Source organism: Mirounga angustirostris, unplaced genomic scaffold (genome assembly GCF_029215605.1).
Source record: "Mirounga angustirostris isolate CCGP_5_RB_7025 unplaced genomic scaffold, mMirAng1.0.hap1 SCAF_4, whole genome shotgun sequence".
NCBI lineage: Eukaryota > Metazoa > Chordata > Mammalia > Carnivora > Phocidae > Mirounga > Mirounga angustirostris.
Window position 1 is genome coordinate 139,505,081 of NW_026991712.1, and position 27,251 is coordinate 139,532,331.

The 27,251-nt window shown below is 36.2% G+C and overlaps 1 protein-coding gene across 7 annotated transcripts in view; it reads right to left on the bottom strand.

The window, feature by feature from the left end:
* ATG4C (autophagy related 4C cysteine peptidase) overlaps window positions 1–27,251 on the bottom strand; it is an 87,812-nt gene that overhangs the window by 36,890 nt on the left and 23,671 nt on the right. For all 7 annotated transcript variants that reach the window (XM_064589039.1, XM_054512831.2, XM_054512830.2 and 4 more), the window contains 4 exons: window positions 25,853–25,992; window positions 16,873–16,956; window positions 3,250–3,483; window positions 614–944 (listed from right to left, as the gene is read on the bottom strand). In XM_064589039.1, the coding sequence (XP_064445109.1) occupies window positions 614–944; window positions 3,250–3,483; window positions 16,873–16,956; window positions 25,853–25,928 (725 nt within the window). In that variant the 5' untranslated portion in view covers window positions 25,929–25,992. The remainder of the gene's footprint in view (window positions 1–613; window positions 945–3,249; window positions 3,484–16,872; window positions 16,957–25,852; window positions 25,993–27,251) is intronic.

Consider the following 27,251-nt stretch of genomic DNA (forward strand, 5'->3'; position numbering starts at 1 on the left):
GGACACACAACAAATAAGATAAATTTTTTTTTAAATTAAGCAGTATCCAAATGGCACATAAAAGGCTGAGGGACAGTGAGATTTGACTTTCGACTTTTTTCTAACTACTCTGAATGTCACAGACCCTTTACTTTTACTATGATATAATTATAATATTAATAGTCCCATACATTTACAATTCACAAGAATTTGATGTGTGCAAAGAAATGCTGAAAACATCAATTTTAGCTCTTGACATTTCATTACACTATCAGTACATTACAGCCCCCAGGTTACACTATTAAAAAAAAAAAAACTATAATGTTATGCATGTTCCAAGGTTGAAAGAGTTGTTAGTTTTTAGAACATTCCAATAAGGTAGTCTAATGAAAATCTGGTTAGAAAGAGACCCTGGATATCTATCCCCATGAACAAAAAAGGAAAAATTTGTCACAGATATATTAAATGTAACTAGAGTTGCAATGTCTTGTTTTTAGCAAATGAATGCTTCCTTATGAATATTCTCAAACAGGAAGACTTTAAAAGTTCCAATTACATATATGCACTGCAAAAATCAGTATCTCTGAGCCTAAGGACCTCTGTCGTAAGATGAAAGATTTTAATACAATTTTACCTTAAAATATGAGCAACCACAGCTGGTCCATACCAATCTCCGGCTTTTTTCCCAGACTTCTTTCCATATTCTATTAGTTGATGTAAACCGAAGAGAGCCAAAGGGGAATCACCAAACCAAGAGATGATTTTCCTGTGATATATTTCATTCCTCATTTCATGATCATCAGAATATCTCCTGATTGTTTTCTTCTGAGAAACTGTTGGGGTTTTGAGTTCTCTTTCCCCTGAAAGTGATGCTTCAAATGATGCAGTAAATTTTTTCACGGTGTTGGAAGTCCATGATTCAGAGTCTGAATTTTCAATGTTCAAAGCATCAGGCCAGGTCCAAGCTACAGTAGTCCCAAAGCAAGGTGTTCAGATCTTTTAACAGATTTTAACAATTCTACTAAGATAAGTAGATAGCATTTAAAGTCATACAGGTTACTAAACTAAAAAAGTAAACTCAGGGCGCCTGGGTGGCTCAGTTGGTTAAGCGACTGCCTTCGGCTCAGGTCATGATCCTGGAGTCCCTGGATCGAGTCCCGCATCGGGCTCCCTGCTCAGCAGGGAGCCTGCTTCTCCCTCTGACCCTCCCCCCTCTCATGTGCTCTCTCTCTCTCATTCTCTCTCTCTCAAATAAATAAATAAAATCTTAAAAAAAAAAAAAAGTAAACTCAGAAGTAGGCAAATTTACAGAGACAGAAAGCAGATTAATGGTTGCCTATGGCAAGCAGGGTATTGGGAGTGACTGCCAAAGGGTATGAGGTTTCTTTTGGGGATGATGAAAAGGTCCTAAAAGTAGGTGATGGTGATGGTTGCAGAACCCTGGCAACATGCCAAAACCACTGAATTGTTCACTTTAAATGAGTGAATTTATATTATGTAAATTATATCTCAATAAAGCTTTGAGATAAAATTTAAAAAATAATACTGAGAAATAATTTTTTAAAAAAATAGTAAACTCAGGTACAAATAAACAACTCCGGAAAATGCTTTTCTTTCTTTTCTTTTCTTTGACAGTGCTGAAATGGAATGAGGACTTCTATATTCCCTTACCAGTACTATTTATCAGACATCCAATCTTGACTACCCAAACACACAATAAACATATTCACTAACATTAATGAGAGAATAACTTCAGAAAGTAGATTTTGCTCTGATTATATGTTAAAATAGAAGTCTTAACCATGAAAATTTTAAATTTCTTTTCTTTGTTCTTTTCTCAAACAATCCTTTCAAAATAATCATTGTTTAGGGAGTAATATCAATTCTCTAGTAAATGAAAAGTTAATAAATAGAAGTCATTAAAGATCAAAGATACCCCCAAAACCAACTATATTCACTACTTAACAGTTTTTATGACAAGGCAGTTCCAAGCACACATGTAACTTTAACAAAATGAATCATAGATTCAGAGAACTAGTTAGGACTATAAAAAAATCCCAATTCTTGGGGCGCCTGGGTGGCTCAGTCGTTAAGCGTCTGCCTTCGGCTCAAGTCATGATCCCAGGGTCCTGGAATCGAGCCCCGCATCGGGCTCCCTGCTATGCGGGAAGCCTGTTTCTCCCTCTAACTCTCCCCCTGCTTGTGATCCTGCTCTCACTGTGTCTCTCTCTGTCAAATAAATAAATAAAATCTTAAAAAAAAAAAAAATCCCAATTCGTGCCCGTGATTGCACAAGACTATAAATAAATCATCCCAGAGAAAGTTTAAAAATTCTTTTTCTTTGTATTATCCATACCACTCTTGAATAAACATTCTCTCTAAATAATCTCATCAATAATCCCTATAGAAAGGTTACCAAATATTTGCCATGCATTGCAGGAAAATTATCTAACACTCTAAAAATATGATAATACTTAGTAATAACCATATATGATAGCCTAAAATACTAAACTAAAATCTTCCTACAAATGTACAAATTATTAAAAATGGTAAGAAAGGTTTTTCTTTTTTAAAAATAGATATATGTAAGAAGTATCAATGACATTTTTGAAAGTCTTAAAAGACTAAGCATGATAACCTTATTAAGAATATGCCTAATCAAGTTAACTGATTATAATCATATTTGTAAAATAAAAACATTTTAAAGTATTATTGATATATAGAGAGAAAATAAAGCGGTTTAAATTTCTTAAGATTTAAATAATATAAAAATATCAGCTATCTGCTCAAAGTCACTGCCATTGACCTGCTCAAGATTTACTGAACTGGAGATAATCCAGATAATTCAATCAAAAAGAACTAAATAATAACAAAAAAAAAAAAATCCAAAGGCTACTAAAAACTTATACTTACATGTAAGTCATACCTAGCCTAGTTCAATAAATATGGAATATGCTAGATTAATTACAACTTTTAGAAGACATCAGGAAGCCAAGAAACTAACCATAAGAAATTTTACACAGTTTGCAAGCTGGAGTTCAAATTTAAAAAAACAAGCAGGTTGCCCCTGGATGGCTCAGTCGGTTAAGCCTCTGACTCTTGATTTTGGCTCAGGTCATGATCTCAGGGTTCTGAGATTGAGCCCCACGTCAGGCTCTGCACTGGGCATGGAACCTGCTTAAGATTCTCTCTCTCCCTCTCTCTTTGTCCCTGCCTGCCCAAAACAAAGAACAAAACAAAAATCCTCCCCAAAACAGAGATTTGGTTTACCTCTACCAAGGAAGTGTAGTATGAGTCCTTGAGCCAACAGCATCTGGCCAGTTCTTAATGTACAGCCCCAACCACAGTCTGTTGTTAAAGCTGAGCCTTCTATTTGAGGAAATTCTTCCCTGTAGGTCAACCATATTCTTGAAATGAAATCTTTACGAAATTCTTCTACGTTTCCTGCAATTACATGATCTTCTATTGTACATCCTGATCTTGCAGGTAACAGTTTATTTTCATCTACAAAATAAAAATATAAACTATAGTCTAAATATATGCAAAGAAACATCAATAATGGTATTATGTTCCCATTACTGTCCATAAGATATGAAGTATATTACAAGTTTTTCTAACACTTTTTTTCAATTTAAATGAAGATAAATGTTATTCTGCCTAATCAGGCTATTATGAAAATCAAATGAGAATGGATGCTGAAATGTTTTGTACACTCTTGAACTAGCTAATAAAAGGTTTCATCAGTAATACTGTTAATAATAATATCCTATATTCCAAATACAATCAACTCTTTTATGAGGGGATAACATAAAAATACCTTTTCTTTTTGCCTCATTTGGCTCAGGATATACATATTAGTGCTCTCTAAAATGAGGTTTGCAAATAAAATATGATTTGTCAATATGTAAAACTGAATGTAATCACATAAACTAGTTCTAAAAATCAAATAAAATGTGCACATTGTATTTATTGTCATGAATATTTATACTCAAATTATAAAATCAAAACTAAGAAGCTAAAGAGTAAGAATATAAAATTCCTAAATATATAGTTACCCTTTCATCCTGAATACATTTTTTTAAAAACTGCTCCCACCCACATATATCATTTTAAAAAGCTTTTTCAAATTGATTATCTGTAATACAATTTCTGTGTGAAAATTGTGGTCACTGTTTGCCCAATAATTTACAAAATACTGGGGCTCAAATGAACTAACATTCCTTGATTACTCTCTCAAAATGAACGGACATTGCTTGATTACTCCTAGAGAAAATACCTTAGTCACCTTTACAACCTCAGCATATAGCACAGTGCCTAAAACAAGTAGATCCTAATAAATGTTGCTTGGTCTGGGTGGGTGGACAGGTGGATAGATAAATCTGCCTACAACTTTCAATTCCAAGGAGTTCAATTTCCAATGCCCTTCTGCAGGATGTTAAAGCAGTTTTATCATGCTTTTATTCTTTATCCTTGCTGCACCTATCCTTCCTCAAGTTCATTCTGAAAAAATTACAATCACCTAAACTTCATAATATTCAGCTTAATGGAGCTAACTTGTGGCATACAGTTTCAATGACAATAAAAAGAATGACTGCCGAGCCCCCATTATCGATGAATTTCTCTCAATATTTGAAGTTAATTACAAATAAAAATGCCTAGAAATTGAACATGGCCCTACAAATATGTCCAAAATTTCTACTTTAGAGACATTTAAATTTGTTTGAAATTTGATACAATAGTACATAACTCTTGCACCTCATCCTGTGTCTTGCCAAACATATAGTTCCTAATCTCCTACCTTGACAAAGTGATTAATTCTTTATCCTTTTAAGATCTAGCCTCTAAAATTACTCTAAATTTACTCTAAATATTTACTCTAAATTTACTCCAAATATAAAATTTACAGGGACCTGGGTGGCTCAGTTGGTTAAGCCTCTGACTCTTGATTTTGGCTCACGTCATGATCTCGGGGTCAGGAGATGGACCCTGCATCGGGCTCTGGGCTGGGTGTGGAGCCTGCTTAGGATTCTCTCTCTCCCTCTGCCCCTCCCCACCAAAAAAAAATTTACTCTAAATATTATTGGAAAATTGCTAGTACTAAATGGACTTTATTGTCCTCTTGACTTTCCACTATACTAATACTGCCCCTGCTATCCCATTCTTTGACTGACTTTTCTTTTCACAATCTTAATTAATTATATCTATAATATTTATCTACATCTGCCTCCCTTCCAAACTTCAAGTACACTAGAAGAGAGGGAATGTTTTCTTCTGCACCCCTAAAGCTTCAGCACTTAGCACAGAATTCATTCAGTTCATAGTAGATGTGCAATAAACAGTTGTCAGGTGAATGTAAGATAAATGGAACCAAAGGAAGAGGATTTTGAAATTTTTTTTTGCTTTGCTTTTGTTTTTTATGAAGGGAGAAATGTGAGATCAGAGCTTTATGAAGCATGGGAAGTCACAAAGAACCACAACAAAGAATGAAATGAAAGCTGATAAAGGAAACAGAAGAGAACTGCTATTAACATTGAGGGTTCAATCAAGGCTGACTATCACAATTAAACAAGCTAATATGAGAAGTAATTACAAGTAAACAAATTATAAAATGAGCCCTCAAAGACTACGGCTCTTGTAATTATCAGATATTATCAGGATAAAGTAAGTATGCATATGTTTAAAAAATAGAAGGGTACTGAAGGTTAGACAAATAACAAAAAAACAGACTATTAAAATTGACCAGGCACATAGAAAAGAAAACCAAATGGAACTGCTAGAAATGAAAAATATAATAACTAAAATAGAAATTTGGTGTAAGATTGGGTGGGAGGATGGGTTAGCCTGGTGGTGGGTATTGAGGAGGGCGCATTCTGCATGGAGCACTGGGTGTTATGCACAAACAATGAATCATGGAACACTACATCTAAAACTAATGATGTAATAATGTAGGGGATTAACATAAGAATAAAAAAAATTAAAAAAAAAAGAAATTTAATGTAAGATTAGACAGAAAATTATACACCACTTAGGAGATAATTTAAAAGCTAAAGTTACTCAGAATACAGCACAGAGAGACAAAGTAATAGAATATGTGAAAAACCAAAGAATTTCAGAGACACGAAAAAAAATCTAACAAAGATTTATCAGAGATGCTGGAAAGAATGGGAAGAATGGGGAATAGATATAAATTAAAAGTGGTTGAAAATATTTCACATTTTAAGAAAGATACGAATTCCAAGTAGAGTAAAATAAAGTTCACACAAAAGACAAAGAAATGATCTGAAAAACAACCAGAGAGGGGCACCTGGGTGGCTCAGTCGTTAAGTATCTGCCTTCAGCTCAGGTCATGGTCCCAGGGTCCTGGGATCGAGCCCCACATTGGGCTCCCTGCTCAGCAGGAAGCCTGCTTCTCCCTCTCCCACTTCCCCTGCTTGTGTTCCCTCTCTCGCTGTGTCTCTCTCTGTCAAATAAATAAATAAAATCTTAAAAAAAAAAAAAACAGCGAGAACAAAGAAATGACAGCTTCAAAATACTAGAGAGAACATCTTGTCCTAAACTAAGCAAGGATTTATTAAACAGAACACAATAGTAGTAACTATTTAAGGAGGTAAAATAGTTAACCAGACTATATTAAAATTAAGAACTACTTTTCTTCCAAAGATAACATTAAATGAATGAAAAAATAATAGATTAGAAGAAGACATTTCCTATAGATAAATTCAAAAAAGGATTCATATCTAGAAAATATAAAGAAAACTTAGGAATGAATAAGAAAAAGATAATCTAATAGAAGATATATCCAAATGGAAAAATGTTTATGAAAATATGCTCATTCCATTGGTTATTAGAGAAATGCAAATTAAAATCAAAATGTAGGGGCGCCTGGGTGGCTCAGTCGTTGAGTGTCTGCCTTCGGCTCAGGTCAGGATCCCAGGGTCCTGGGATCGAGCCCCACATTGGGCTTCCTGCTTGGCGGGAAGCCTGCTTCTCCCCCTCCCGCTCCCCCTGCTTGTGTTCCCTCTCTCGCTGTGTCTCTCTCTGTCAAATAAATAAATAAAATCTTAAAAAACATAAAATCAAAATGTAGCTCTAATAAAAAAGAAAAATATCAAGTAATGGTGACATAAGGCAAGTAGAATTATTACAAACACCTAGTAGGAATACCAATTGGCACATCTACTTTATAAAAGTATTCGGTAGTACCTACTGAGGCTGACCATATGAATACCCTATGATCCAGCAATTACATTCCCAGGTATACATACTGAATGAAAATCCATACACATGCTCATTCACCAAAGCACATGTACTAGAATATTCACAGCAGCATTCTTAACAATTGCCAAAAATTGAAAATTACCCAAATACCCCCCAAGAGTAAAACAGATAAAGTTTGGCACATGCACACAATGCAATACTGGAAGGAATACAAAAATATCCAGCACCCAACAAGGCAAATAATACAATGTCTGGCAATCAGTCAAGGATTACTAAGCATGCAAAGTGACAGGAAAACACAAGCCAAAAGGAGAATACTCAATCAATAAAAACTGAACCAGAACTAATACAAATGTTAGAATTGCCAAACAGGGACATTAAAAAAGTTATTACAACTATTTTATATATATTCCAAAAGGTAACTAGAGAAAAGGAAGACAAAAAAAATGGAACTTCTAGATATATAAACTACAATGTCCAAGATGAAAAATATATGACTGGGATTCATGGCAGATTAGACATTGCTAAGGAAAAGACTGAAAGACTGGTGAACTTGAGGACACAGCAATTAAGAACGATCCAAAATAAAACACAGAGAGGAAAAATAATTTTTTATTTTTCTTATTTTTTTTTTTATGGAAAAATAATTTTTTAAAAATAAAGGACCAGCAGGAGCGCCTAGGTGGCTCAGTCAGTTAAGGGTCCAACTCCTGATTTCGGCTCAGGTCATGATCTCAGGGTCATGGGATCAAGTCCCAAGTCGGGCTCTGTGCTCATCGCTGAGTCTGCTTGAGTTTTCTCTCTCCTTCTCCCTCTTCCCCTCCCCCCACTCACACTCTCTCTCTAAAATAAATAAAATCTTTTTTTAAAAATAAAATAAACAACCATCAGTGAGCTGTGGCAGAATTTCATCCATGAAAATATACGCGTAATTGGAAACCCAGGAGAGAGAAGAAAGGGAAGGAAAGAAAAAATATTTGAAGACAAAATGAAAAAATTTCAAATTTGAGGGGCACCTGGGTGGCTCAGTCAGTTAAGCATCTGCTTTCAGCTCAGATCATGATCCTGGGGTCGTGTGATCGAGCCCCACATCAGGCTCCCTGCTCAACGGGGAGTCTGCTTCTCCTGCTTCTCCCTCTGCCACTCCCTTGCTCATTCTCTCTCTCTCTCAAATAAATAAAATCTTAAAAAAAAAAAATCAAATAAATAAAATCTTTTTAAAAAAATTCAAATTTGATGAAAACTATGAATCAACAGTTCCAAGAAGTTCAACAAAACCTAAGCACAAGAAACATGAACAAAACTACACCAGTGCATATCATAATCAAATTTTTCCAAACTGGTGATAAAGAAAAAAATCTTAAGTGCTTAGGAAGTAGCAGTTTCATCCTACCAGCCTCTGAGTCATCTACAGTGAATTTATTCATAATGATAAATAAGTATAAGATTCTTTTTTTAAAGATTTCATTGACTTACTTGAAAGAGAGAGCGTGTGAGCACGAGCAGTGGGGAGGGCCAGAGGGAGAGGGAGAAGCAGACTCCTCGCTGAGCAGGGAACCAGATGTGGGGCTCAATCCCAGGACCTCGGGATCATGACCTGAGTCGAAGACAGGAGCTTAACCAACTGAGCTCCCCAGGTGCCACAATAAGTATAAGATTCTTAAACTTGATAATCTGCCTTCTATTATTTTATTTCTACTAATATTAAGACACATTTGCAAAAAATTAGATTATTTTAACCAGGCTAAATCTGGCGTGATCTTTCAAGCTTTTAAATTCATCTTGCTACCTTTCCTGAGCTACAAACTCTTCATTTTATATTACACAATTCTTCCTTCCCAGTGTAAGATACCCTGTTGTGCATTGTTATGTCAATATTTGTAATATAAGGGTTCCTGGGTGGCTTAGATAGATAGATAGATAAATAAAATACACTACCAAAAAATATTTGTAGTATATAAATCCAAATGGTCCTACCAGTTAGTATTATCTTGACGAAATACCAAAATTTAATTTTACAGATTATCTGTGAGAGAAGCAATTAAGGATTTTATTTCATTCTAAGTAAGCTTAATCTTTTCACAGACACCATGCCCCCATCTGGCTAGGATTTTTCTAGGTTTTCTCTTAGATGATTCAGGACATGAAGGCCCAGAGACTGTTAAGGAAAAAACTTAAATTTGAGGCTATCTCTGGCATACCAGTTCTATCATAAGGGCCAAAATTATTTAACGTAAATTGAACAGAGATGAGGCTCTCTCTTTCCTAATTTTTGGGTTGAGGAGCATCTATAGACAATCTCTAGCCTTAGGGGTGAAAATAGTACATGGAAAAAAGAGAGGGGCACCTGGGTGGCTCAGTCATTAAGTGTCTGCCTTTGGCTCAGGTCATGATCCTGGGGTCCTGGGATCAAGCCCCGCATCAGGCTCCCTGCTCGGCGGGAGGCCTGCTTCTCCCTCTCCCACTCCCCCTGCTTGTGTTCCCTCTCTCGCTATGTCTCTATCTGTCAAATAATTAAAATCTTTTAAAAAAAAAGAAAAAAGGGAAAAAACACTTTTTAAAAAGTAGAGAGGGTAGCACAGAGGCTAGAAAATGATAAAAGCTTTTTCTGACCTGAAGCCATCTCAGAGATGGACTTTTGCCTAGGGATCTCTTCGTGGAACATAAGGAAGGGCATGAAAGTAAGACATCAAGTGGTCTTACTATGTGTGCTGTTGGTTTTTGTACTATGTCTACTGTTTGTAGGGATCTGTGTTGCTCTAGATCTTGCCAGGGTTATGCCCAAATGTATGGAAATAAAATCCCAGAATTCGGAACTTTTTGAATCATAACTTTTACTAAAAAATGGCATGTATGAAGAAATGAGTTATATAGAGGTGTATCACTTAATTTCCAGAAATTTGAACATTTTTTAGATCTCGTTCTATCGGGGCACCTGGGTGGCTCAGTTGGTTAAGCATCTGCCTTTGGCTCTGGTCATGATCTCAGAGTCCTGGGATTGAGCCCCACATCAGACTCCCAGCTCAGCGGGGAATCTGCTTCTCCCTCTTCCTCTCCCTCCCCTCTGCTTGTGCGCACACTCTCTCGCTCTCTCTCTCAAATAAATAAGATCTCATTTTATTATTGATTAATACTGAAAGTATTTTGTCTGACCACAGTGGAGTTGAATTAAAAATCAATAAATGATGCAAGAAAATACTATATACATTTTTATAATGGTGAAAAACTAAAAACAAATGCCCATCAATAATAGAATGAATAATTTGTAGTAATTCATACAGTGGAATATTATGCAGCAATAAAAATAAACTAGAACTACCTGTAACAACATGGATAGTTCTTAAAAACACAACTTTGAAAGCCATAAGCAAGTAACAGAAGCAAAATATAGTTTGATTCCATTTTCAAAAAATCAGAAACAAGAAATACAAAATAATTGGTAACATTGCGATAGCGGGGTTTTTTTGGCATGGGAGGGCTGTAATTGGGTAGAAGAAGCACACAAAGATAAAAAAATTACTCAAATAGCATATGATTTCACTTATATGTGGAATTTAAGAAACAAAACAAATGAACAAAAGATAAAAGAGACAAAAAAACAGATTTAACTATAGACAACAAACTGGTGGTTACCAGAGGGGAGGTGGGTGGGGGGATGGGTGAAACAGACGAAGGGGATCAAGAATACACATATTGAGGGGCACCTGGGTGGCTCAGTCGTTAAGCGTCTGCCTTCGGCTCAGGCCATGATCCCAGGGTCCTGCTCAGCCAGGAGCCTGCTTCTCCCTCTCCCGCTCCCCCAACTTGTGTTTCCTCTCTAGCTGTCTCTCTCTCTATGTCAGATAAATAAATAAAATCTTAAAAAAAAAAAAAAATACACATATTGTGATGAGCACTGAGTAATGGATATAATTGTTGAATCATTATATTATATACCTGAAACTAACATACACTGTGTGTTAATTATACTTGAACTAAAAGTTAAATACATAAAAGCAATATTGTATTTTTCTTGTTGAGTACAGTTTTGTTACTCTCAAAAGTATATACACAAGGTTTTTATCTTCTCTATGTGTGAATAATTCATAATATCAAAATTTTAAAGTTTTAATATAAAATTATTAACATATAAAAATTCAATATTTGTAATAAAGAAATAATACAAAGAAGAAAAAGTCTTTCTTCCACTGGATTCTGTCATATCAGTCATATATCCTAGCTTGGTGCTGAAATAAACACTTGCTACTTTAAAGAGTGGTAGGTGAAGATAAGGCCAACATGCTGAGATTAGCAGAGTCAGAAGATGAATAGAACACGTGTTCTTGATGTCAGAGAGGCACTGAATTAACCAACCTAGAGCCATCCCTACATAGGACTTCTGCTTGTGTATGTTAATACATCCCCTTAATGTTTAAGCTACTTTGAAATACATCTGTTAGCAACCTTTCCAATTTGGTCTCCTTCTGCAGTTTTATAGCAGCCTATACTTCTGCTTATCACAAATATCATAATAGGATTGATAACTTTTGTACTTATTTGTTTAATGTCTCTCATCTGCTAGACAGTAGGGTCCTTGAGACTAAGCACTGTGCCTGTCATACTTTCAGTATTAACTCCAGTGCCTGGCACATTATAAGACTCTCAATAAATATTTGTGGAAAAAATGAATAACCTTATTCATCAAATCTCCTACTACTGAATACTTGAGTTGTTTCCAACTTTTTATTTCAATAAAGCTACAATAAACATCCTTGTACACGTGTTCTCCACACATACAGAGAACTTCTCTATGGTAAATACTTAAAGGTCAAATTGCTGGGTCCTAAGTTGTGTATATTTTCAATTTTTCTAAGTACTCTCAAATTTTTCATGAAAAGGTTGTACCAATTTACCCTCAAGCAGTGCTTGAGTTCCTATTTCTTCACATCCTTGCTAACATTTGGTATCATGAAACCTTTCAATTTTTGCAAATCTGATGACTAAGAATAATATCTCATTTTAATTTGAACTCCCTTTATTACTAACATAGCCTTTTCCTATATTTGGCCATTCAGATTTCTACTTAAAAAGCACCTGTTCATTATCTTGGCTCATTTTTTCTTGGATTGTTTATGTGCTTCATATTAATTTGTAGTTCATTATTATTTTGGAGACTACCCTTTTGTTTAAGAAGTAGATGGAGAGATAGAAAGATCATCATGTGATACACACACAGATATCTATACACACAAAAAGAGAATCAAAGAGCGTGTGCAAGTATTTTCTCTCTCTGGCTTGCTATGAAACTTTGTTTGTAGTGTCTTCTGTCATGTAGATATTCTAAATTTGTATTTGGTCAAATTGATCAATATTTTCCTGTATAGGCTGTAATTTTATGTTTTATATAAGAAGTTCTTCTCTGGAGCACCTGGGTGGCTCAGTCAGTTATGCATCTGACCTTGGCTCAAGTCATGATCTCAGGGTCCTGGGATCGAGCCTGGTGTCAGCCTCCCCGCTCAGGGAGTCTGTTTGCCTCTCTCCCTCTGCCCCTACCCCGGCTCATGCTTGCTCAGTCTCTCTCTCTCTCAAATAAATAAATAAAATCTTTTTTAAAAAATAAGAAATTCTTCTCTACCAAATATCATAACCCCCTAGCTCCTTAAAGCAAAACAATGCGGGCGCCTGGGTGGCTCAGTTGGTTAAGCAACTGCCTTTAGCTCAGGTCATGATCCTGGAGTCCCAGGATCGAGTTCCACATTGGGCTCCCAGCTCAGTGGGGAGTCTGCTTCTCCCTCTGACCCTCCCCCCTCTCATGCTCTCTCTCTCTATCTCATTCTCTCTCTCAAATAAAATCTTTAAAAAAAAAAAAAAACAACAATGCAGAGCGCCTGGGTGGCTCAGTTGGTTAAGCGACTGCCTTCGGCTCAGGTCATGATCCTGGAGTCCCGGGATCGAGTCCTGCATCGGGCTCCCTGCTCGGCGGGGAGTCTGCTTCTCCCCCTCCCGCTCCCCCGTCTTGTGCTCTTTCTCTCTCTCACTCTCTCTCTCAAATAAATAAATAAAATCTTTAAAAAAAAACAAAAAAAAACAATGCATAACACAGACCCACACTCAGTAAATGTAGGTTAGCTACTGTTACTTCTCTATCTTTACTACTCTAGTGAAACTGCTCTCTCAAAAGTCATCAGCAATTTCTCATTAACAAACCCTAGAGCCTCTACTGAGGCTATTTCCTACTCAGCCTCTTTTGAGCATTAGACATTTTGTCCTGAAACTCTCCCTGAAAATCTCTTTCCTTTGGTCTCTATGATAATATACCATTGTGGGTTTTTGTCCTATATATTGCCTATTCCTTCTTAATTTCATTCACTAATTCTTCCTTATCAGGATATCCTTAAAGATGGATGTTCTCTACCTATACTTTCCATCAATATGACCTTACCCTTTGGCCTCAAAGGCCACCTCTGAAAATAAATACAGATCAGTTCTAAACAGCCTACTTCATTCAGACTGTTCATTTCTAAATAGTCTACTTCAAACACTAAATGTACCCTCAAACCCATGCTTCCTTTAGTATATAGCACATTTGGTTACTAATACTACCTATCATCCAAGATAGTAGTTTCTAAGTCTTCTTTATCTCCTGTCTCTCATGTTACTAAATCCAGTCATTTGTTAAATGCTGTTGATACTATTTTAAAATATGTCAAATCCATCCCCTCCTTTCCATTTCCACTACCCTATATCAGAGTCATTGTATCTTGCCTATTAACTGACTTCCAATCATTCTTCTATCAGTTATTCTTCCAAAGCATGTATTTAATTATGGTTATTATGTGCTCCTTCTGGGCAAGATCAATGTCCTAACCAGTATATTCTCAATATATGATTACTGATTACACTGAAATTTGGCATTCTTGTTGCTCAAAAATCTCAGATAATAACAATCATTGCAATTAAGAAGCCAACTTGGGCACCCCACTCTATCTCTCTGAAAACTTAGAAAACCTTGCTTATGCCAAAAATTCTGTGACATGTAGGAGTCCAAAGCTAGCCCCTAAGATTTCTGCTAAGTCTCCATAGCTTAAGCTTTAATGGTCCTCCCTGTGTCCAGGCACTACAATATGAGTTGTCTTCTTCATTCCACATGTCAAATTTATCCCCTTTCCAAAAGAACTCCTCTTAGATCAAGCATTTCATAAGCTTACCTGACTTTACTTAAGATCAGGGGATGTCAACAAGGGAATGTCTCATTAAACACGCAGCCTCTTACCACCTTTCTAGCTCCTCTCCTTTCTCCCTCCAGATCCCCACACCTTTCTCCTTCCCTTTATCACCACTCCTAAACCAAAGCAAAATACAGTCAATCCTTGAACAATGTGGGTTAGGCGCTCCAACCCCAATCCTATAGTCCATGTGTAACTTTTGAGTACCCAAACACTTAAACTACTTATAGCTTATTGTTGACCAGAAGCCTTACCTGATAATGTAGTCAATTAACACATATTTTCTCCAATTTCCTATATCATGACTAATAATACTATTTAAGATGCTCATATGTACCAGGCACATCACTAAACCCTTATGAAACAGTTATCATTAATACTTAGGAAGAATAAATAATTTGCCTAAAGTAACAACTAATTAGTAAAGAGCCAAAATTCAAAGCACTTATGTCTGACCCCAAAGCCCATATTCTCCTCTACCTATAAACAAATGACATAACTTTTTAGTATTGCATTCAAGAAGCCCCTCCATAATTTGATTCTTTTCAGAATTCTCTCCCACCATACCTACACTGGACATCTCTGTTTCTGAAATATACTCTCTAATATCTTGTGCCATTCTATTTACCTAAATTGCATCCCTTCTTTGTCCATCACCTTGCTATTCATCCTTCAAGAATGCTGTGAGGATTTAATCAGTTAAACATGTAAATTAAATGCTGCCTAGCACATAATAAATAATAAATGTTAGCTGTTATTATTACAAGACATTTAAAAGGTTTTAGAAAATTGCTGATAAATGATATGCCAAAATAGGTCAACCAAAAATAAAAGCCTTGATAATGACATACTCTCACATACATTCTCTCCTCTCTCTTACACACATACATACACATTCACACTCATACTCACACTCATACACACAAAATCAAGCAAAGACATATAGTAGAAAAAACACCAGTCGCAAAGTGAGACGTAGTCTTGGTTTAAATTTCAGCTCTGCCTGTGTGACTTTGGACAAATTACTTAACTTCTCTAATCTCCTGTTTCCATACTCATAAGGTAAGGATATTTAAATCAACTTTGTAGGCTTGTTGTAAGAATTAAAGACATTTCACAAAGAGCTTAGCATGATGCCTGACACATAGAAGGCACTCATTAAGTGATATAAGTTATTAAAAGAAAATACATAATAATTATTAAAAGAAAACATATGATAATTATTAAGAGGATGAGTAAATGTGGAAACTTAAAAACATCAAATAAAGTCAATTAATTTCAGAAATTGGAACATCCTTAAGAATTGGAAAATCTAATGGATCGTGGATAACCACATCAAAAACCAATGATGTATTGTGTGGTGACTAACATAACATAATAAAATTTAAAAAAAAAAAAAGAATTGGAAACTCTACCATTATTAGGTTAACTAAGGTGATGCTTTTAATTATTAGCATATACTTCAAAGTTATCAGAGAACTTGATAGACAATATTAAGATATCAATTCAAATAATATTTACTTAGCATTCATACTATTATAAGTCCAAAACTAGGAGGGATATAACAAAAGAGGTCATGATTCTCATCCTCAAGGAGTTTACTAGAAACCCAAACCATATGGCAATATATTTTGTGTTACATAAAATACAGGTTCTTAAAAGAAATACGCCAAAACACAGGCATAAAAAGTAGTATGGCGATGGGCGCCTGGGTGGCTCAGTTGGTTAAGCAACTGCCTTCGGCTCAGGTCATGATCCTGGAGTCCCGGGATCAAGTCCCGCATCAGGCTCTCTGCTCGGCAGGGAGTATGCTTCTCCCTCTGACCCTCCTCCCTCTCATGCTCTCTGTCTCTCATTCTCTCTCTCTCAAATAAATAAATAAATAAAATCTTTAAAAAAAAAAAAAAGTAGTATGGTGGTTGCCAGGGGCTGAGGGAAAGAGAAGGTTGGGGAGTTATTGTTTAATGGGTAGAGCTTCAGTTTGACAAGATGAAAAGTTCTGGAGCTAAATGGTGGTAATGTTATTAGCAGAACATTACGAATGTATTTAATACCACCAAACTGTACATTTAAAAATTATTAAGATGGCAGGCGCCTGGGTGGCTCAGTTAGTTAAGCGACTGCCTTCAGCTCAGGTCATGATCCTGGAGTCACAGGATCGAGTCCCGCATCGGGCTCCCTGCTCGGCGAGGAGCCTGCTTCTCCCTCTAACCCTCCCCCCTCTCATGTACTCTCTCTCTCTCATTCTCGCTCTCTCAAATAAATAAATAAATCTAAAAAAAAAAAAAAAGAAAAGAAAATTATTAAGATGGCAAATTTTATGTTATGTGTATTTTACAATAAAAAAGTGTAAGTAAAAAACAAAAAGAAATATGCCAAAAGTAGATTAATCTGGAAATAAACCAATGAAAACAGTTACACAATGAATTTCTACAAAGATTTTTAAATGGGTTACAAATTTAGCACTTACCTTCATATTTAAAATGGTAACATTTTCCAAGCAATAATACAGGGGAATTTCTACTAAAATATGTTTTTGTTTTCAACACCCAACCTAAAGGAGAAAAGAGAAAAGTAGTTTTGCAATTAAAGGATTTCAGACTAAGAGTCTAGCAGCATTCCTTTTTCTTAATTTCAAATCACTAATTCTCAACTATAGACATGCATTTTTTTGCAAGAATAGCAAAATATATGGACAATGAGCTGAAAATACAGGCCATTTATGTGACATTCATTCACACACAGTTAAGTATTTTAAACACATTCTATCCACATAAAGGACATGAGAAAAGAATTTAATTTTAATTTATTTTCCAACACAATGTTCTGATGGTATAAAACTTAAAAGGTACAAATTCTATTCTAGTTTCTCTGACACCAATCTCTTTTCCCAAATGCAACAAATGTTACCAATTTCTTATATTTCCTTCCATCTTAGATAATTAAATATTTAAAGTAATTGAGTATTCCAATGAAGTAATTTAGGGACAAGGTAACACAATACACTAGTGCTTTTGATAAATGTGGATTGAAGTTTCCTAGGGAAATGTTAGACCCCCATCATGTCAGCCACCTGAGGATCTCTGAAAGTAGTGAATAAAGCTTTCAGAGATCCTCATCTCAGTTTTCCACCTCCCAATTCCCAATCCCCAACTGTAGTTGCAAACTCTAATTCTTCCAATTTTCTTCCTACTAAACTGTATGTGTCTAAAAGGTAGTATCCTCGGGGCACCTGGGTGGCTCAGTCGTTAAGCGTCTGCCTTCAGCTCAGGTCACGATCCCAGGGTCCTGGGATCGAGCCCTGCATCGGGCTCCCTGCTCGGCGGGAAGCCTGCTTCTCCCTCTCCCACTCCCCCTGCTTGTGTTCCCTCTCTCGCTGTGTCTCTCTCTGTCAAATAAATAAAAATAAAATATTTTAAAAAAATAAAAAATAAAAGGTAGTATCCTCTTGGTTTTTTTTCCCACGACCCTGAGAGCATGACCTGAGCCAAAACCAAGAGTTGATTGCTCAACCAACTGTGCCACCCAGGTGCCCCTCCTCTTGGTTTTTTATGGTACCATTAATAGTTCTCGATTTCCTGAGAAAAACACTTGTCCATTACATTCCTGAATATTCCCAAGTATATGAAATTCCTGACTGCTAATGGTAGCCTTAAAAGCCACTTCTAAAATGCAAAAGCATATAAACAGAAAGAATCTGAAATTGGGAGTCAACAGATTTAGGTCTACTCTTTTATTTTTCTTTCCTTTTTTGGGCAGCAAAGCAAAGTTTATTGAGTGATAGTAAAGTTTACTGAATCACAGAGTACAAAGCTACCAAAGAGGGAGGGGACCCAAGAGGGTTGCCATTTATATTGAAGAGTTGTTAGAAAATTTAAAATCAGTGATTCTTATGAAAGTGCCCCCCAAAGTGCTATAATACAAATAAATATAAAAAACAAATAAACAAAAATGTGTGTTCATAATAAAGATGATACAAGTATTTGAATTTGCTGGAAAAAAGAATGGAAAATCACACACGAATCAGGCTTTCATGCAGCTTGGATTACTGCAATACTCTGCCATCAGCCTTTCTTCACTCTAGCATATGCCACATGTCACTGCCAAATTAATCTCCTCGTGGCTCAGCTTTGATTGGGTAACTCTTCTGCCCAAAAACCATCCTCAGTGACTCATTACTTAACAGATTTATTATGAACTTCTCAGTGATACTAAAGACTTTCCAAAATATGATACAAATTACCTTTACAGTCATCTTTTCCACTACTTTTCACCTATACTCAAAGTGGGGCTTGCGATCTGGGTCATACTATCAAAATGTCCTCCTCAATATCAGCCTATCTAAATCCTACTTCTTCTTCTGGCTCATGTATGCGTTTCTAAGCCATTTGTTCCTTCTCTCACTGGACTCTCTGATGCTCTTCTCTAAACTCCAATGGGAAGTTAGTATTCACTGGCCACCTACTGTATACCAGGAACTAGGCTAGGCACTTTACAAACATTATGTCTTAGAAATATTATTAGTACTGCACCGGAATGATTCTAATCCCCAAAATAGTAATAACTCCTTCCCGTACAACATCATTTCTAAGGCAAATTTGAAGAACTTCATAAAAACAACCTCAAATAAAAGGAAACAATCTTTAAGGGGGAACTTCTCTCTTTCTCTCTATGCTTTATTACCCTCTGCCTACCCCCTCCTACCAGTCACCAGTCCTTCCTCAAAAAAAAGGGAAGTTGCAAATCTGATTTCTTAGAGCCTGGGCACTGCAAGGATCCACATTTTACATGAGCACAGATTATAGTGCTTTAAAGCTCAACCGTCGTTCATATGGTGCATACTCTCACTTTTGTACTTCCTGTGCAAATTCTGGCAGGACCTAACCCTCATGAAAGATTGACTTCCTTTAATACTCCTTGATGCTAGGTACATAAAGAAGACTCAGGACTTCTGATAAGGTCCAGCCATTTTTCTCTTTTTCCACAGGCATGTCAGAGCTGAATTAGACCAGTATGCCAAGCAACTAGTCTGTATTCTTTTTTTTCTTTAAATTATTTAGTTTTAGTTGACCAATTTTCATTTTATCTTTTTAAAAGCATTGTAAGAAATATACCACTATCTCTGCCCTAGCTTGTTGATGCTGAAGCAGGATGTTCTGGCACACAGAGATTGAAAAATGAAGGATGTAAAATCCATAAAGGTATAGGATAACAGAGCCTGGGGCATAGGAAAGAGCCATGAATAAGAAGTATGATTATGAATAAGTGCTTCTGACACATATTGAGAAATATATATTCATCAGAATTCTTAATACTCAAGAATATATTTTTATTTTATTCCTCAATCTCCCCCACTTTTTACCTCTAAATCTCAATTTATAGCAGCAGGGAGGTGGGACAGAGACAAATTAAATGTCATCATGACTTCTAAATAAAAACTAATTAAATAAAACTAAATAAATTAAGAAAGTAAATTTGGCAAAAAAGCCATTAAATAAATTGACCCAGGGCAGTGACTGTCTATGAGGGGTGAGCACTGACCAGAAGGAAGAATGAAGAAACCTTCTGGGGTGAAGGAAATTTTCTATATATTTATTAGATTGTTAGTTTCATAGTTATACTCTGCAAATTGTATACTTATGATCTGTTCATCTCACTTTATGTTACTTTTCTCTCAATTACAAAAAAAAATTAAGAGAGAAACCAGAACACTGTTCCAGTTATTTGTTCCTGTTTAACAAACCACTCTGAAACTTAATAATTTGAAACAACTTTTTTTCTTATATCACACAGTTTTGTGGGTTGACTGGGCTCAATTGAGCAGGTCTCCTGCTGGTCTTGCTTGGAGTCTCTCATGTCGTAAAAATTAGATGGAGAGGCTCAACTGAGACACTGCGTTGGCTGATGCTTTATCTCTAACGTAGTCTCAGGGCCTTTCTTCTTTGTGTGGACTCTCCCTGTGATTTCTCCAGCTGAGTACCTAAGCTGGTTACATAACAGTTCAGAGATCCAAAACAGAGCAAGCAGGCCTAGAATTGACACAGCCTCATTTGTATCTCATTCTATTGGTTAATATAAGGCATAGGCCAGCCCAGATTCAATGAGAAAAGAAACAACACAAGATGTGATTAAAGATCCTTACTAAGGAGCATCTTTGGAGACTAGCTACCATAAACAAAATATTATAAAAAACCTATAGTCCATTAAGTCAGCAACTCGAAAATCACAAGGCTTTAAAAGATGTAAACAAGCCAAAGAACACAGAAATAACAGACGATAATGATTTTCTGGAGGATCAGAAATATACAGAAGGATGGTTTACTTACTATTTTAAAAAGGAAGTCAAGTTTACATGCCTCATAAAGTCATGAGGAGGGGAGAAGAAAGCAAAAATGAAATAGTTTTATAAGAAAGTAAGGTCCACAGTCTTTTAAATCTTAAGTGCTAAGCCATTTCGAGTTCCTTCATCATTTCATAATATTGACATTGATAAAAGTAATCCTAAATTATGTTCACTGTTTCCAGAAAACAGCCAGACTGAGGAGCAAGACAGGCTGGGTTTGAATACCAGTTTGTTTGGTTTTTTTTAGAGATTTTATTTATTTATTTGAGACAGAGAGAATGAGAGACAGAGAGTATGAGAGGGAGGAGGGTCAGAGAGAGAAGCAGGCTCCCCGCAGAGCAGGGAGCCCGATGCAGGACCCGATCCCGGGACTCCAGGATCATGACCTGAGCCGAAGGCAGTCGCTTAACCAACTGAGCCACCCAGGCCCCCTGAATACCAGTTTTAAGAGTTATTACCTAGATATGTGACTATGAATATGTCGCTGAATCTCAGTTTTCTAATTAAAAAAAAAAAAAAAACACCTCAGAAAGATATCTGTCTCAGAAAGATATGAGATTTGGTGCACCTGGGCAGCTCAGATGGTTAAGCGACTGCCTTCAGCTCGGGTCATGGTCCCGGAGTCCAGGGATCGAGTCCCACATCGGGCTCCTGGCTTAGCAGGGAGCCTGCTTCTCCCTCTGACCCTCTCCCCTCTCATGCTGTTTCTCACTCTCTCTCTCTCAAATAAATAAATAAAATCTTAAAAAAAAAAAAAAGAAAGAAAGAAAAGATATGAGATTTAAATAAGAAGATACATAAATGATCTACAAAATGTTAATGCACTATGGGTGTTCAATCAATGTTAGTCCTTCCTACACCACCCATACTACACAAACCCTAAGCAAGGAAAGTACATAAAACATTTTAGAATGATTTTCACCAATAAAATCAAACAAAAAATAACTATTTTGTAACTTGAAGCTATCTAGAACACTTAGTTACCCTGGACAATCTGTTCTTTAGAGATTAGAGATTACCATAATTTTACTATAGACACTTAAATATCTAGATAAGGAAAACAACACATATGTAAATAATAGGTTAAGTAACAATTCCTAGGATACTACTAAAATGTGTTATCTAGTACCTATATGACAATTTTCAACTTACAAATGAAATCTTCATCACATAACCTATTCACCAGATTAAAAAGAGCATAAGCTTAAAAAGAGCATAAGCTTAAAAAGAGCATAAGCCTCTATTTGCAGATGAACATGATCTTACAGACAGAAAACCCTAAGGAATCCACAAAAAACTGTTAGAGCTAATAAAATAGAACACCAAGCTTACAAGACACAGGATCAAATTACAAAAAACAACTGAATTTCTATATACCAGCAACAAACAAACAAAAATAAAATTAAGAAAACAATTCATTTTAAAATAGCTTAAAAAAGAATACTTAGGAATAACTTTAACAAAAAAGTACACCACAAAACCACAAAACATCATTGGAAAAAATTATAAGCCTAAATATAAGGAAAGACATCCCATGTCCATGGATTGGAAGACTTAATATGGCAATACTCTGCTAAGATGGCAATACTCTGCAAGTGGATCTTCAGATTCTATATCAAACCTATATCAAAATCCCAGCTGGATTTCTTATAGAAATTGATAAGATGATCAAAAATCTTGGAAGCCAAAGCAATCTTGGAAAAGAAGAACAAAGTTGGAGGAATCACACTTCCCAATTTTAAATTTTACAGAAAGCTAAAGTAATCAAGAGAGTGTGGTACTGGCACATGGACAGATGTGTAGATAAATGGAACTGAATTGCAAGTCCAGAAATAAATCTCTACATCTATGGTCAACTGATTTTAGACAAGGGTGTCAAGACCATTCAAAGGAGAAAGAATATTCTTTTCAAAAAATTGTACTGGGACAACTAAATACCACATACAAAAATGAAGTTGGACTTCTACGTCACATCACATGCAAAAATTAACTCAAAATGGATCAAAGACCTAAATATAAGAGCTAAAATAATAAAATTCTTAAAAAGAAACATAGGTACAAATCTTCATGATCTTGATATAGACAACAGTTTCTTAAATATGATATCAAAAGCACAAACAACCAAAGAAAAAAATAAATAAATTGGATTTCATCAAAAAGTGAAAGTTTTGTGCTTCAATGGACACTATCAAGAAAGTGAAAAGACAATCCCCAAATGGGAGAAAATATTTGCAAATCATACATTTGCTAAGGGATTTGTATCTAGAATATATGAAGAACTCTTACAACTCAATAATAAAAGGCAATCCAATTAAAAAAGGCACAAAGGATTTACTTTTTTTTTGTAACTGTCAGCAGTAACAAACCTGGTAACTTTTTTTTTTTTTAATTAACATATAATGTATTTGTTTCAAGGGTACAGGTCTGTGATTCATTAGTCTTACACAATTCACAGTGCTCACCATAGCACATACCCTCCCCAATGTCCATCACCCAGCCACCCCATCCCTCCCACCCCCTTCCACTCCAGCAACCCTGTTTGCTTCCTGAGATTAAGAGTCTCTCATTGTTTGTCTCCCTCTCTGGTTTCATCTTGTTTCATTTTTCCCTCCCTTCCCCTATGATCCTCTGTCTTGTTTTTCAAATTCCTCATATCAATGAGATCATATGTAATCGTCTTTCTCTGGTTGACTTATTTCACGTAGCATAATACCCTCCAGTTCCATCCACGTCATTGCAAATGGCAAGATTTCATTTTTTGATGGCTGCATAATATTCCTGTGTGTGTGTGTGTGTGTGTGTGTATCACATCTTCTTTATCCATTCATCTTTTGATGGACATCTAGGCTCTTTCCATAGTTTGGCTATTGTAGACATTGCTGCTATAAACATTGGGGTGCAGGTGCCCCTTTGGATCACTACATTTGTATCTTTGGGGTAAATACCCAGTAGTACAATTGCTGGGTCATAGGGTAGCTCTATTTTTAACTAGGCATAAAGGATTTAAATAGACATTTCTCCAAAGAATATATAAAAATAGCCAATAAGTATATGGAAAGATGCTTAACATCATTATTCATCAAGGAAATGCAAATCAAACTCAGCGAGATACTTCACACCCACTGGAATGGCTCGAATAAAAAAGATGGACAGGGCACCTGGGTGGCTCAGTCAGTTGAGCATCCTATTCTTGGTTTCGGCTGGGGACATGTGAAATCAAGCCCCATGTCAGGCTCCGTGCTCAGCACAGAGTCTGCTGGAGATTCTCTCTCCCTCACCCTCTGCCTCTCCCACTCATGCTCTCTCTCTCTAAAATAAATAAATCTTTAAAAAAATTTTTTTTAAAACATGGACAACATAGGGCACCTGGCTGGCTCAGTCAGAAAAGCATGCAACTCTTGATCTCTGGGTTGTGAGTTCAAGCCCCACATTGGATTTAGAGATTACTTAAATAAATAAAAAACTTAACAAAAAAAAAAAAGGATGGACAATAAAAAGTGTCGGTGAGGATATAGAGAAATTCAGACCTTCAAACATTGCTGATGGGAATGTAAAATGGTGCAGCCACCTTGAGAAACAGCTTGGTAGTTCCTCAGAAAGTTAAACTTAAGAGTTAACATATGGGGCGCCTGGGTGGTTCAGTCGTTAAGCGTCTGCCTTCGGCTCAGGTCATGATCCCAGGGTCCTGGGATCGAGCCCCGCATCGGGCTCCCTGCTCTGTGGGAAGCCTGCTTCTCCCTCTCCCACTCCCCCTGCTTGTGTTCCCTCTCTCGCTATGTCTCTCTCTGTCAAATAAATAAATAAAATCTTTAAAAAAAAAAAAAAGAGTTAACATATGATCCAGCAATTCTACTAATAGGTATATACCCAAGAGAACCGAAAAGATATAGTCACACAAAAACTGGTACATAATGTTCATAGCAGCACTATTTGTATTAGCCAAAAAGTCAAAAACAACCCAAATGTCCATCAACTAATAAATGAGTAAAGAAAATGCGGTATGGCCATACAATAAAATATTATTCAGTCACATAAAGGAATGAAGTGGTGATAAATACATGCTATAATATGGATGAATTTCAAAAACATTATGCTAAATGAAAGGAGTCAGACACAAAAGGCCACAAGTTGTACAATTCCATTTATATGAAATGTCTACAATAGTCAAACCCATAGAAACAGAAAACAGACTGGTGGTTGCCAGGGGCTGGAGAGATGTGGGGAGGAATGGGGAGTAGCTGCTAATGGGTCCGGGCTTGCTTTTACGGGTGATAAAATTGTTCTGGAATTAGATAGTGATGAAGGTGTACAATCTTATAAATATACTAAAAACCCCTGAATCATAAAAGGGTAAATTTTTTAGTATGTAAATTATATCTCAATTTTTCAAAAAATCAATGTCCATAGTTTTCAAAATGAAATATTTCATTGTTATCAAGTTATAACTATCTAAATAGCTAGCTGGCCATGCCTTCCAGTGAACCAGGAGCCAACTGTCAATTGTGTTTTACCCAAATTTGCATTATGAAGGGGTTTTGCTAAATGTTATCATTCCTATTTTATGGATATGAACCTCTTCCTGTTTCAACTGGTTCTGCTAAGTATTTCTCCATTTTTGAAAGTTTCTTCATCTCTAATTTGTTTCTAGTCCAAGGTGGGTTTCAAAACCACCATATGATCCTTATTGGATTTGTTTGCAAACCAAGAATAAGTAAGTTAAAAATAAAGGTCAAAGGGTACTCCTAAGAGAAATTCATAGGTATCAGTATGGAAACATTATACTGTCTGCTTTGTGTGTTCAAAGGTCTATTTTGCTTGCTTCCTGGTTGCCTGAAACTGAGTCTGAAAAACTGAGGTATTATCCTCACTTAAATAAATTCTGCTTCTGAATGTTCAAAGAAAAAAGGACCACATAGTATGCCTGAATTTCTAGACAATGTTTATGATGATATGTGGTTCTTTCTTAAGGATACAGGCTTATCCACATTCCTTACAGAAATATTTCATTCAAAGAGAAACTTAAGCAATTGTGAGTGACTTAATAAGGCAGATGATATTTGTCTTCAAATATTTCTTTAGATGTATACAATTTTTAAATGATACTTACTATATTTCATGTTGTTCCAAGCAGATACAAATTTAGTTTTTAGCTTGTCAACTTCATCTGTTCCTGTGGCCTCCATATTCAAATTCTAAAGAAAAAGCCATAACTTGATTGCATTCTTCTGTAAAGTTAAATCTTTAGTACTAAAAGAAAAAAATTTAAAGAAAAATAAGTAATGAGTATATATTATATGGTACAATACTGCTAAAGTTTTACTTATGATTAAATACAATTTGCAAATGAGCAAACCAATTTCTCATTTTACATAACAGAATATAATATATTCTATAAATACTTTAATTACAAAAAACATTAAATACCAAATATACAATAAAAATTATCACACAAAACCAAACAATAATCTCCTCCAAGTACTCACAATTAAGAACAATAAATTAGGGCATCTGAGTGGCTCAACTGGTTGAGTGACTGCCTTCTGCTCAGGTCATGATCCTGGAGTCCCAGGATCGAGTCCTGCATCGGGCTTCCTGCTCATCAGGGAGTCTGCTTCTCCCTCTAACCCTCCCCCATCTCATGCTCTCTCTCTCTCTCATTCTCTCTCTCTCAAATAAATAAAATCTTTAAAAAAAAACAATAAATTAACTTAGTGAAACAACTCCACTTCAGTGCTTGTGAGACTATTCAAGATTTGCTTTATTTGTAATGAGAGAAGGTGGTTTTAAATCTTATAAGAAATGACAACTATCTGGCGCCTAGGTGGCTCGGTTGGTTGAGCGTCTGTCTTCAGCTCAGGTTGTAGTCCCCGGGTCCTGGGATCGAGTCTGCTTCTCCCTCTCCTTCTACCCCACCCCCTGCTTGTGCACTCTCTCTCTCATAAAAATAAATAAATAAAATATTTAAAAAAAAAAAAAAAGAAAAAGAAATGACAACTATCTTTAGAATGGAGGATTCCACTTAAACTGATTAAGTCACTACTTTCATATAAAACCTAATTGTTGGGATGCCTGGGTGGCTCAGTCTGTTAAAGCGACTGCCTTCGGCTCAGGTCATGATCCCAGGGTCCTGGGATCGAGCCCCACATCGGGCTCCCTGCTCTGTAGGAAGCCTGCTTCTCCCTCTCCCACTTCCCCTGCTTGTGTTATCTTTAAAAAAAAAAAAAAAAATAGAATGGCTTAGGGGCACGTGGGTAGCTCAGTCAGTTAGGCGTGGGACTCTTGATTTCAGCTCAGGCCATGATCTCCGGGTCCTGAGAGCGAGCCCCACATGGGACTTTGCACTCAGTGGAGAGTCTGCTGGAGATTCTCTCTCTTTCTCTCTCCCACTACCCCTCCCTTTCCCACTCCCCCGCCCCGCTCACACATGCAGTCTCTCTCTCTCAAATAAATAAATCTTATTAAAAAAATAGAATGGCTTAAATCTACAACAGAAGATGTTTTCTTAC